The sequence below is a fragment of the Acinonyx jubatus genome, chromosome A2, assembly GCF_027475565.1.
Source record: "Acinonyx jubatus isolate Ajub_Pintada_27869175 chromosome A2, VMU_Ajub_asm_v1.0, whole genome shotgun sequence".
Classification (NCBI taxonomy): domain Eukaryota; kingdom Metazoa; phylum Chordata; class Mammalia; order Carnivora; family Felidae; genus Acinonyx; species Acinonyx jubatus.
In genome coordinates this window covers 141,026,265-141,040,074 of record NC_069383.1, presented here as the reverse complement: position 1 = coordinate 141,040,074, position 13,810 = coordinate 141,026,265, and the positions used below count along the sequence as shown (strand labels likewise).

Here is a 13,810-nt window from a genome sequence, read left to right as displayed (position 1 = left end):
TGCTCCACACTGTCCACGTGAAGTCCGATGCAGGGCTTGAACTCACAAACCATGAGATCATGACCTGAACCGAAATCAAGAGTTGGAGGTTTAACCGACTAAGCCACCAGGCACCCCTCCACTTTTAAACCTCTCTTCAGTGGGCAGAATTATAGCAAGGCTCCTCAAGCCCCCAGACCCTACTGGGCACACCTTGTATAATCAATCCCCTCCCCTGAGTGCAGGCAGAATCTGAGAATGTGATGAAGTATCACCCCATGGCTACATTACTTATTATTGACTTTTAGATCATGTAAAGGAAGATGATCTGGGTGGTGATCTAATCTGGTGAGCCCTTAAAGGAACTGGGTTCTTCCTCAAGTCAGAGAGATGTGAAGCATAAGAGGCATTTGATGTGAGGGAGATTCTCTCGTGCTGGCTTCAGAGATGGAAGACAACACACGGAAGGACCGAGAAGGGGCTCTAGGAGTTAAGAGCCACCCCCAGCTGACAACCTGCAAAGAACCGGGGACGTCCATCCTACAACCACAAGGAACTGAATTCCCCCAATAAGCTGAATAAGCTTGCAAGAGGCCTCTGTGTCTCAGATGGGACCCCACTCTGGCCGATACCTTGATTCCAGTCTGGTGAGACCCTAAGCAGAGAACCCAGCACATCACTCCCAGACTTCTGACCTGTGGAGCTGTGACCTAGTGAAGGGTTGTGGTTACAAGCTGTTAAATTTGCAGTAATTTGTTACGCAGTGATAGAAAACTGTTTACTCTAGAGTATGTTTACTCTACTTCCTCATCTGTAAAATGAGGATGAGGCTCAAACAACATCTATCTTGGGATTTTTCTGGGAAGTAATATCAGCATAAAGCACTCAACACAGTGCCTGGTATAACCTAAGTTAATGCTACGGGCTAATTCCCTAGGATTAAGGGAACTGTTACAATTGTACTCATCATTACAAAGGCAAAGTATATTTTTCATAAATATAGCAGCGAAGGTTAAACCTTTAAAAAATAAAGTCCAGGGTGCCTGGGTGGCTTAGTTGGTTAAGGGTCCAGCTCTTAAGTTCGAGCTCAGGTTTTAATCTCACAGTTTGTGAGTTCAAGTCCCAAGTTGTGCTCTATACTGGCAGCATGAGCCCGCTTGAGATTCTCTCCCTCTCTCTTCAAAATAAATAAATAAACTTCAAAAAATTAAGCCCAAAGGAAGGGAACTTAAAGGGATTCTGGGCAGTAAAAGGTTTATCGTAGAATACTCAACTTGTTTCTAGCATTTGAAAAAAAAAAAATCTTCATGTCTAATTTCCTTTGAAGAAAAAGTATGTGTCATCAGCCTTGTTTTAAAGAGGCAATATGCTCTAATGGCTTGGGGACAGACAGTGTCGGGTTCAAATCCTGGCTCTGTCACTTACCACAGCTGAGATTTTAGGCAAGCTACCACATGGTGAGGCTCAGTTTCCTCAACCTTGAAATGGGAATAAATACATCCTCCATACAGGGCTGCCATAGCCTGGCCTGGAGCTGATGGTCAATAAATGGAAGTAAATGTACAAACTGAGGCTGCAAGAAAAGAGAAAGCTGTGCTGCCTTCTTCTGCAGGGTAGACACAGTAAGGTCACATTAAACACTGGCCTGGCCAGATATGTTTTTTGTTTTTTTTTTTTTTAATTTTTTTTTCAACGTTTATTTATTTTTGGGACAGAGAGAGACAGAGCATGAACAGGGGAGGGGCAGAGAGAAAGGGAGACACAGAATCAGAAACAGGCTCCAGGCTCTGAGCCATCAGCCCAGAGCCTGACGCGGGGCTCGAACTCACGGACTGCGAGATCGTGACCTGGCTGAAGTCGGACGCTTAACCGACTGCGCCACCCAGGCGCCCCAAGGCCAGATATGTTTTGACTATCCCTCTACTGAGTTGTGAATTTTGGAACATTTCTGCCTGGCTTTCAAGAAACATTCAACTACACTGAGTTTTGTGCACTTCCTTCCAAGCACAGGACCTGGGATGTGTCAAGGCAGCATGGAGCAGGCACAGGACCCTCTGCCTGGAAATACGGTTCTAATTCTGATCCCTCTACTTCGAGTGACCCTAGGAGTGGTCCCCATTATTTCCTGTCTGTGTAGAAACCAGATCCCCTTTTTGTAACAGTAGCAAACTTGGCCTTGGAGAAAATGACCCTTCTCTACCTCAAGTGGCTTCTCTACCCCTAGGTGGCCAGTAACAAAACCCTGGCCACCTAGCTCCCTCAGGAGGAACAGGTGACCAAGGCCTGTCTGATCTTCTTGACTACCGTGACTGGCCAAGGTATAACTATTTGCCAAGACAGGGCAATCAGTGTCCTACGCTGGGATTTCATACATAGACCCTGGAATCAAAAGCATCTTTCTTTTCTCTGGAAAGGAGTGGTTGTTTGTGGTCATCCTCTCTTCCCAAAGCAGTTCACATTGAGTATGTAAGATAAGATCCATACCCCAGGAATAACAAAGCTGGGAGAGAGCACCCCTGGATACCGCTGGATACCCTGAAGCCCACCCATTCAGTTTCCCTCAGTCACATGAGGCAAACAATCTCCCTTTCCACTTGAGCCAGTTTTAATGGAGCTTCTATCATTTGTAACCAAAAGAGTCCCCACTAATAAACGAGGCCTTGTTTTCCACACCTGAAAATTAAAAGGTTGGCTACAATGTCCAAAGTTTCTTCCAAAGCCTCAGAGTCTAGAAATTTCTTCCCAAATAGCCTAGGCAAGAGTAAAGAACAGGCACTTAGAGAAAGAGACAAGATAAGCACAGCCATGGAATCTGGCTGATATTTAATTGAAATCTCAGTTGTGACACCTAAACAATGCCTTGTACGTAGTAGTAAGTCTTGCTAAGTATTTCCAAGGGCAGGAGTTGTGCTCTTGATATTTTCACACTCCTAGGGAGAGTTTCCTTCCTGTATCTCTCTCTCTCTCTCTCTCTCTCTCTCTCTCTCTCTCCCTCCCTCCCTCCCTCCCTCCCTCCCTCCCTCTCTCAGCTAACTGGAGGAGTTGTAGCAAATATTTGCATAAGGAAGGGTGGAAATTCTGAGCTCAGCACTGTCCCAATCAGATGGGGACCAGATGTGCAGTGAGCACCTGATGGAAGCACTTAGTAACAGTACTCCAGGGTCCCACCTCTCAGGGTCCCATCTTCTTATTCTCATCATTCTGTTCTGGTTTTACTCATAATGTTCCCTCTAGAACTGCCCCCACCCAAACCATCCTCTTGGCTTCTCTCCATGAGTGTATGTGCAGCACCCATGGGTCTGGTGAGAGACAGACACGGCATCACCCCTTGCCCAGGAAGATGGGGGAATCAGGAGGGTTGGTAGCACCAAGGGCCTCTGTCTCCTTAGACGAGCGTGGGAACCAAGAGACCCAGCCTGCACTTAATAACGACAACTTCTAAAAGGGCTAAATCACTTGGTAGGTAGGAAGAATGTCATCCAAGGGCCACCAGCTCTTCCTGAACCTCTCCTCAGCCAAAAATCCCAGACCCCCAAAAGGAAAACCATAAACCCTACTCCTAATGCCTTGAGGAGTAATGTAGATCTGGCGTGAATGTTTCCAGGGAAGACAAGGAGGGGGTTACAATACAATTAATTCAGTGAGATTTTCCTTAAAATTATTTTGAAACATCTCATCTTTTTTCCAAACTCCTTATTAAGATGCCAACCACTCCCTCTCTTCCCTCAGGCCCTGTCCCCGGCTCCCTCCTTAGCCCTCACATGTCTCCCACTTGGCTTCTTGTCCAGAGTGATGTGGTTCCTTTTCCCCTCGCCTTTTACCATCCATCTCTCCCCAACACTTCTCCCTACCCCACCCCCAAAATCTACAAATGCCCAGGGCATAAGCAAACTAACACAGGATCTTTATTCTTTATAAGCCAAACAGGAATGGAATTACAAATGCTTACAATAGTTTCCTCTGCCACGCATATAAATATGGGAAATTCACGAGCACACAGATTCTAAAAACTTCCTTTCTTAATAAAGAAGAAAATAAAGCATTCACAAAAAACATGCCCTGCCCTAGGACAGCATGCATAGCTCAGTCTAACAAGCCTGGGAGTCACATTTCATTATAGAAAATGTATCAGCTAGATAATGCCTCAAATGTCTTCATTCTGGCATTCTGGGTGCTTCTTGTTCTTCATTTCCAATTACTATAATGATGGTTACAAAGCATAGCCTGGCTGGGAGTAAGGGTGTTTCCACTTGGTGGGGTTCCCTCCTAACCCTTCGATGTCACGGATGATTATGTTCCAAGAGGGAGACAGATCAATCTGGCCAATCTGGCAATTATCAGGCCCCAGACCATCTCCCTCTGGCATATCTTGATGTCAGCTTGTCTAACTTTACCAATAAGCCCCATGGGCCAGGAAAAATCAGAGCAAGGACACGGGACCAAAATAAACACCACAGCTGGGCACCTGGGTGGCTGTCAGTTAAGCGTCTGACTATTGACTTTGGCTCAGGTCATGATCTCATGGTTCATAGGTTCAAGCCCGGCATCGGGCTCCGTGCTGACAGCTCAGAGCCTGGAGTCTGCTTTGGATTCTGTGTCTCCCTCTCTCTCTGCCCCTCCCCCGCTTGCACTCTGTCTCTCAAAAATGAATAAACGTTAAAAAAAAAAAAAAGATTCTGTCATCTATTTGGTTGCAATTATCCAGGGACAGTTTGTTTGTTCTTCTGCAGTGATTCCCTAATTTTAAATACTACCATGCAGGGGTGAGAGTATCAAAGGGTCACTTAAACCAAGTGTGTATCTAACAGGCTCCTCTGAGCAGCAATTTCTGTAAAACAGAGTTGTGCTCAAAAACTTACAAAGCATTTTTCAAGGGAAGACATTTGAAGAGGTCTTATGGCCACAGGTAAGGTAATCAATTGTCCCAGTTTACCTGGGACTTCCAGTGCTAAACCCAGGGGCAATCGCAGGCAAACTTGAGTGGTTGGTCACCCTAGATGTACCCCAGTACTTGACTAGTGACCACTGCTGAATCAGAAGGAAGGCTAGGGTGTGCTGAAGGGACACCAGAGAGGGAGGGAAAATAAATGCCTTCAAATAGGCCAACTTGCTCATAGAAGGTCCAATTTCTCTATAGCTCAAAATTGACAATAAATGTCAACTATTCCAAAGTGTGTACAAACTGCCTTGTCAACAAAGGATTTATTGGCAATGGGGAAATGCCACCAACTCCATCAACTCTCTTTAATGTAGTCTCTAAGCACGGCAACACATCAAAGGCTCTGAGAAGTCTCACAGTGGTGAGCATATTTAATTAGGTGCTCTCAGTGTGTCCCAAGGTTATTTGACCACACAGGTTTTTTTCCCACCTAATGGTTATGATTATCCAACTGAACACACTTGGAGAAATGGGGACCTTATCCACAAAACCATAAACAACTTAGGAGACACACAGTTTACGTTCAGTAAGACATGCACATCTCCTTAAGAGGTCAACGCATTTCTCTTTGTACTCGGTGAAAAGCATATTGTACCCTTAGTTAAAATACTGCCATGATCTATATTTATTTTCAGTAAGACACTTGGGGAAAATGGCTGAGATCTATGTAAGATACCAAAGGTGAATTGAACTAGCAAAAACAGTGCTGAAAAGACCAAAGACATGACCTCGAAACACAACCTGAAGTCGATTTTGTGTCTGATGGATGTGAAAGATCTGTTTATACATCCAACAAATTAATTAAGCATGTATGTGCTAGGCCCAGAGAGACAGCAGTGAACAAGAGAGAAATACGAGGTCTCTCCTCCACACCTGATGCTTAGAGCTCCCAATCTTAACGTTTTAGTAAGCCCTAACTAACAATCTCATCCTATCAATGAGAAGAGAGTGCAGGGGTCTACGGGAGCACCTCAGCTCTTGTCTTCCCACAGGAGGTGATATCAAGACTTAGACCCAAGGGAAGAAGCCGGTGGGGCAGCTTCAGTGTGTGTAGGAGTGCAGGGCTGGACAGCACAGGCAGTGCTCTAGGCAGAAGGAATGACACATGCAAACGCCAGGTTGTGAAACAGAGCTCTGAGCATTCTTTACACAGGCCAGGGTCTTCTTCCTGAGGCCAGAGCTAGAATTCATTTTAGCACACAGCAGGCTTCCATATACTTTATTATTATTATTATTATTTATTATTATTATTAAGGTAGAGAACTTTGCATCAAGAGGAGGTTAGATCTGACCCTTTGTACACATCTAAGGGTCTGTGGCTTTATGATTGGGAGATTTTTATGATTCCCCTTAAAATCTGTTCAGAGCTTACAGGCTTCTCTTCTGGAAAACAAAGCTCCCCATGAAGTCGTAAATCTACATATTAACAGACTGTACATTTCCAATTTCTTTTTTCTTCATTATGCACTGGGCCCCTGCAGGTTCCCAAGAAAATGGGCACAATGTCCCCCTCTGCCCATCAACCCTGACTTGGCTTCTTCATCAGGTGCTTTCCCGAGACCTTTTAGGGCAAATGGACACTGGCGGGCGCTTACTGGGCCACTCACGTTTTTTAATTGAGCCACAGCCGCTGGTACGACCGACCGTGATTCCTCCAAATGCTAAAACCCAGCTTTCTTGGCGAAGACGGATTAGAAAAGCCACCCCCAACAGCATCCTCTCTGGAGCAGCCAGAACGGGGTATAGAGCAGCAGGGAGCACTCCCGGGGAAACACTTACCCCTCTGAAATTCCAGGCTCTAGGGGAGGGGAACATAGGGAAGCTGTTTTGCAGAATCCGCCTAGGCCTAGAAGAGGAGAAAAGACAAGACAATGTGTTTCATTACTCATGGGTTAGAGACTCAGAGGAAATCACCCACTTCTGATGTAGCTTTATCAGAAAAAGAGAGAGAGAGAGAGATGCTTGGAGAAATGGCCCAGGCAGACACAGCAGCCAGGCTTTTTACAGCTTGGCCATCCGTAGCAGCCAAACACACTCCAAACCCCTTCCTAGTCCCCCAGGAGGAAAGCTCCAGGGTCCCTTAGAAATAGTCAAGCCCTCACCCTTAAAAAAATAAAATCTAATCTAAAAGTCAACCTGGATGCAATCAAAAAGCCAGACCAAGCTCCCTATCTTGATCTTCATTTCTCACACACAAACAATTCCCAAACGGATGCCATCACGTGGTGTTTACAGCTCCAGCCGAGCCTGGAATTCTCCCTGGTGCAGGCCACACGGGAGCTCCAGACTTTCAGGGGGACGGTACATGGACCATCCACAGGACATGCAGCTGCTGCCTAACCAGTCGGAACTGGTTTCCTCACCTATTAATCCCTCCACGTGAAGCAATCTCCTTAGATGTGACAGAGGTGGGCTCCCGTGGGGTCAGCACAGGAGGTGGGGACACAGTACAGGGATGGAAAGAAGCAGCAGTGTGGCTGGGCAGCTTCAGGCACACCAGGGACACCTTACTTCTGTCCTGAAGAGTGAATCCAATGTTGTAGCTGCCAACACGCCCACAGGGACACCTTTTACAATGTGTTTGTGGAGTAATAAGTTACTCCTCCCAAAAATGCTGTGTCTGTCAATATGGAAATTCAAATTTCATGTTTGCTTGAGGTACCACCTCACTGAAAAGCATCCCTGAGAAACGTCCATCTTGGACTTTCCCTGGAGTTTTAGTCAGTGATGAACCAAAGAGGTGGTGTTGGTTTTTCACGTGACAGTCACACCTTTACTTCGACCTCTGTGCCACAGTCAGCAGTAACACAAGGCAGAAGTGACCACTGCACCCTGCAGCATATCAGGCTTGAGGAAAAGTCTTGATAGGCTCTACCATAGGAAAGAGATAGATAAGCAATATGCAAGGTAATTATAATAACAGCAGCAGCTAATGTCTATGGAGTACTTAAAACAGCACATGCTAATACTTCATAGAGTTAATCTCATTGACTCTCACACTGCGAGCTAGGGTTCTCATTGTACCCATTTAATAGGTAAGAAAACAGAGACCTAGGGATATTAAGTGATGCACGCAGGTAAAATCAGGATTCTAATCTCATTTGTCTAATCTCAGATCCCATGGTGTTTTACTAGCTGTGTGACCCTGAGCACGAGGTTTCATATTCTTACGTGCAAAACAGAAGAAATAATACCCAGAACATGGTCAAGACGAGATGAGGGTTCTAAATCCAGTTCTATCACTGCTAAGTTCTAAAAGATGTCAGCACAGATCCCCTCCCATTCCTCCCAAATTCTGGCTCAAAGAAAAGCTTTCGACCAGGGGCACAGGACTGACACAGAAAAGCTGGGACAACTCACCGAAACAGATGGGAACTCCCACCTGCTGTATCTTTATATCCAGCCCCACTCCTGCCTCACCCTCCTCCTCACCCACACGTACAACAATAAAAACCCAGGCTAATAACATCTCAAGACAAACAGAGCATGTGGGTGGTTATTTAGATTTAATACTCTTCTCTATTAAGTAACATGTTGGTCTATGTTCTTCTAAAAAAGCATTTCTCCTTTGGGAAGAAAAAAACTTAGAATTTAACAAAACATCTCCCTGGATACTGCTCCCTCCTCTCCCCGGTTATAATTGGGCTTTGCTCTCCTAATGATTTGCTGAGCTTCACTGCTTCCAAAGCAACAACGTATACTAGAACATTGTGAGTGAATGTTCCCCTGTTTTATATGGTGTGGTTTACAGAAAATTATGATCACAACAATCAGCAGTGATTATTATGCCAGGGATGTGCCAGGTTCTGTGCTAGGCACTTTGCCTACATAATCTAAGTCACGCAATAAGATAGGTTATTATGTTATGTTACAATACTCTGCTAATACATGACATACAAATAGTGTTATAATGGTGCCATGTGTTACAATATTATATATATGTATAAATATATAAAACATATTATAATGGTATTAGATACTTATTTTAAAAATATTTTTTATTTACTTAAAGTAAGCTCTACACCCAAAGTGGGGCTTGACCCCAAGATCAAGAGTCACATGCTCTACTGACTGAGCCAGTCAGGCACCCCAGCATTATATACTTTTAAATAAAATATATAACTCTGGGGGCACCTGGGTGGTTCAGTCGGTTAAACGTCCAAGTCTTGGCTTTGGTTCGGGTCATGATCTCATGGTTTGTGGGATCAAGCCCTGCATCAGGCTCTGTGCTGACAACACAGAGCGTGCTTGGGATTCTCTCTCTGCCCCTCCCCTGAGGGCATTCTCTCTCTCAAAATAAATAAATAAACTTTAAAAAATAATGTAACTTTGTGTCATAAAATATTGTTATATAATATTATGGTATAATGGGGGATATTATTACCCCATTTTACAGATGAGATAAAACCTCATCTGTTTAACCTCTGCAGAGAGGTTAAACCACACATGAGAAGTCACACAGCCAAGTTGGGATTCATAACCAGATGTGTCTGACTCTAGATTCAGAGGATGTAGCCCCTCGCATATAGAGAGAAGCCCCGCTAAACAGGGAAGAACATGCTTCTGGGAAAATGTAGCCTGGGGGTTTCTTGTGGGAGGGACCAGCTTAGTAGGATCTCAAATTTAGAAGCCTCATAGGCAAAGAAAAAGGATCAGAGTGAATCTGTCAATCCAGGGCATTCTTTTTTTTTAATTTTTATTTTAATGTTTATTTATTTTTGAGAGACAGAGTGCAAGCAGCAGAGGGGCAGAGAGAGAGACATAGAATCCGAAGCAGGCTCCAGGCTCCGAGCTATGAACACAGAGCACAACACGGGACTCGAACTCACAAACTGTGAGATCGTGACCTGAGCTGAAGTCAGACACTTAACTGACTGAGCCATACAGGTGTCCCATTTCTTGTGTTCAGAAGCAGGTTCTTGGGGAGTCTGGGTGGCTCATCGGTTGAGCGTCTGACTCTTGATTTTGGCTCAGGTCATGAGCTCACGGTTTGTGGGTTCGAGCCCACATCAGCTCTGTGCTTGACAGTGTGGAGCCTGGTTGGGATTCCCTCTCTCTCCCTCTCTGTTCTTCCCTGACTTGTGCGCTCTCTCTGTCTCAAAACAAATAAACTTAAGAAATTATTAAAGAAAAAAAAAAAAGGAATCAAGTTCTTTGCACTGTCAGCAAAAGTCCAAGTAAGAAACAGGTACTTGGTTCTACAGATCTCCAAGACATGAAGGTACACAGTTGGGCTTCCTAACAGGGCTGGGAGGAGTTATCTATAGTGTGTTCAGTCCTTGGACCCCTGATGTGAGCCAGGTCTGTGCACGGTGTGTGCACATGTGGTTAAGAAGCACAACGCATCCTGCAGATGCCAGGGGAACGACGTTGACCAACAACCATCCACCTCTGTGGAGGGACCAATGGGAAGCCAGGGGTGGGTGTGAAGCAGGAGAGAAACCATTGACACAGGAGGGACAGCTTCTTGGCTGGAAGGAGGTTACAACTGAAGGAAAGACTGGGAAGAAAAGTTAGAAACACTGTCCACATGGAGAAATGCCCACAGGAGGAGCAACAAGTCAGGATTCAAGATGCATTTAGGGAATGATCTCAAATTTCAGAAGTGTGTGTGTGGCTGGAATCAAACAGAATAAGCTCAGGAGCTTATAACCTCAGGGTCAGCAGCAGAATGTATTTCCCACCACATGGAAATGAATACAACTTTTTTCCACCACCCTGAGAAGAGGATTAGTGACCATTTCCAGAGCAACTCCTAAGAGTATGGGTTTCAGAAGTGAATATGTAGACTGCTTTGCTGCCCGTGCACTCACTATGTGGGGCCAAGAGCCTAGTGTCTGAGGTACGACCAACTTGCGGCTCCAAGAGTGGCTCCCTCTCCTTCTTGCTGGGGGACTTCAACCAGGCTACCTACTCTCTACTGTCTCTGAGCCTCCATTTTCTCATCTGTAAAATGGGGATAATAATCTCTTCTCACAAAATTGAACCATTAAATTAATGTACTACATAAAATGTTTGGCAGAGAATCTGGCACTTATTAAATACTCTAATTAGCTATTACAGTAGCGCCTCATTATGTATAAAGGATATGTTTCAAGGAGTGTCTGGCTGGCTCAGTCGGTGCAGCACATGACTCTTGATCTTGGGATGATGAGTTTGAGCCTCACATTCGGTGTAGAGCTTACTTTAAAAGGCGGTACATTTGGGGGCACCTGGGTGGCTCATGAACCGTGAGATCATGACCTGAGCCGAGATCAAGAGTTGGATGCTTAACCAACTGAGCCATCCAGGTGCCCCAAATATTTTAATGTCTTACTTCTCAACCCAGGGCATCTTGCTAACAACACTTTCCTTTTATTTCTTTTGTTTTGTTTTACTTCCTTCTATCTATGAAGACAATTGTAGCAATACGAGGAAAGCCAAAGGGCTACATTTTATAGACAAATTAGTGCAGACTATAACCACCTGTGCCAGGTATTTTATCCTGGTTGGAGCACTCAAGACAGTGATGGTCTTTCAGGTAAATGTCTTCTTAATTCTGGTTGTGGTACGTAATTGAGGATGGACTGGCAGGTGTTTAGCCAGGTGAAGGAAGACCCAATTCTCTGTGGAGAAGCTCACTGTGAAGAGGTCGTTTGCCCAATGGAAAGCTCATCACCTAGGCTTGCCTCTTAAACAAAGGCACAATGGCACCACCCGTAACATGTTTCCATAGTTCATAGGCCACACTCAGCTTCATTCCACTTACACCATGGCTGCAACTCCAACTCTTTATTTCCTGATAAAATATGGGGAAACAGGATCACAGAACCTCAAAAATAGTCAACTGGTACAATCACTCGGCACGGGTTGGATCTTCTCCAACAGTCCTGTTGAGAATGCACCCTGAAAGAGAGTCTTCCCTCTTTAGAGAAGGGGTCTGTATGCAGTCATAAGGGCTCACATATTAATTTCTCTCCAACACGTAAAGAACACCTTCCATAGGGCAGGCACAGGACGAGACATTAGAGATACAGCAGTGAACAGCACAGATACAGTGTCTGCTTTCATGAAGCTTACAAAAGGACAATGGGAGTGAGAGAGGGTGAGAGAGAGAGAGAGAACAACATAGTAAGTCTTAAAGAAAAATAAAACAGTGGTAATGGGGAGAGCCAGAGGGGCTCAATCAACATTTGAGGAGCGAGACAGACCTCCCAGAGGAAACGAGACCTCCCTGTGACCTGACAGAGGTGAGGGACTCAACCAGGTAATAAGACAGGGAGCAGCAGGCCAGGCGACAGGAAGAGCAAGCTAAAAATGCAGGAGGTCGAACTTTGCAAAGATTACTTAAATAGACAAAACTGGCAGAACTAATTGCTGAAGTTAAGAGTCAAGAGTTAAGATGTAGAAGCAAGATGGCATATTTGAAAAACTGGAAGCTAAGTATGACCACTTAAACATCTGTCAATAAGTAAAGGGATTATTAAATGAAGCTATATTCATTCTTTACAATGGAAGACCATGTAGGACTATATATTAATGAAAAATCTCAAAAAAAATAAAGACAGAAAATCCAAGTTGCAGGAGGTATGCATATGATAGGATATATGATACTATGTAGAATCTCACAAAATAACACTCTCTTGTTTTGGCCACATATGTATGTAGTAAAAATGTAAGACTACATATGAAAAGGTTTTTTTTTTTTTAAGTGTATTTATTTGAGAGAGAGAGAGAGAGAGAGTGAGAGAGAATGCTTGTACATGCACCCATGAGAGGGGGAGGGGCAGAAAGAAACGGAGACAGAATCCCAAGCAGGACCCATGGTGTCAGTGCAGAGCCCGATGTGGGGCTTGAACACACAAACCGTGAGATCATGACCTGAGCTAAAACCAAGAGTCAGACACTTAACCGGCTGACCCAGGAGCCCCTGAAAAGGTTTTATCAACTGCAAATAAATGGTCCCCTCTGGGGACTGAAAGGGAAAGGGATTCGGGTGGGGCCCATGTGAAGCTTCATCACTACCTGTAATGTTTCATTTATTCACATAAAAATTCTGAAGCTAACAGGGCAAAAAGATTTTTATTAAATCTAAATGGTAGGTATAGATATGAATGTTATAATAGCCTATATTTTGCTGTGCAGGTGAAACAGATTATAATTAATAACAATAACAAATGAATAAATTCTAGCATAGCCATGTAATACAATACTAAGGCATCCATTAAAAATAATGAGGGCGCCTGGGTGGCTCAGTCAGTTACGCATCTGACTCTTGATTTTGGCTCAGGTCGTGGTCTCACGGTTCATGAGTTCGAGCTCCGCATCAGGCTGTGCTCAGAGCACGGAGCATGCTTAGGATCCTGTCTCCCTCCCTCTCTGCCCCTCCCCCCCTTAAAAATAAATAAATGTTAAAAAAATTTTTTTTATAATAATGAGGTGTACTTGTGCCATCATCAGCAAGGACCATAAAATACAGTATGTGAAATAAGAGGCAGGGCAACGTGTAAATCCATTTACTTTTACACACACACGCACGTATAGAATCAGCTCCGAGCATGCTGAGGGCCCTGGCAGGGCACATGCCCAACTGTTGACATTGATTGATTATGTATACAGTTTGGGTCAGGGGTGGGAAGCATAAATGTGGACATCAGCTTTTACATACATATTTTTAAATCTTTACTATAGAAACGTATTATGTAATGAAAATCATAATAAAGTTTACTAAAAGGACTTAATAGGTAGGGAAGGAGGCAGAGAGGCATGAAATGAGGCTGAACAGGAGGCCAGGGCTGGACAGGGCAGAGACTTAAAGGCTAAGGTTGGGGGGCTGGTCATGGGGTGATGGGGCTCCACTGAAGCTATATGGTGGGGAACGACATGGGATTTGCCTTTAGAAAGATCCCTCTG

General features: G+C 44.5%; 1 protein-coding gene across 5 annotated transcripts in view; it reads right to left on the bottom strand.

The window, feature by feature from the left end:
- The window catches only part of ARHGEF3 (Rho guanine nucleotide exchange factor 3), a 304,214-nt gene that overhangs the window by 202,043 nt on the left and 88,361 nt on the right, over positions 1-13,810 (bottom strand). For 3 of the 5 annotated variants that reach the window (XM_027039037.2, XM_053219208.1, XM_015063211.3), the window contains one exon: positions 6,698-6,764. The exons of the other annotated variants lie outside the window; for them this stretch is intronic. In XM_027039037.2, the coding sequence (XP_026894838.1) occupies positions 6,698-6,764 (67 nt within the window). The remainder of the gene's footprint in view (positions 1-6,697; positions 6,765-13,810) is intronic. 5 annotated transcript variants of the gene reach the window in all.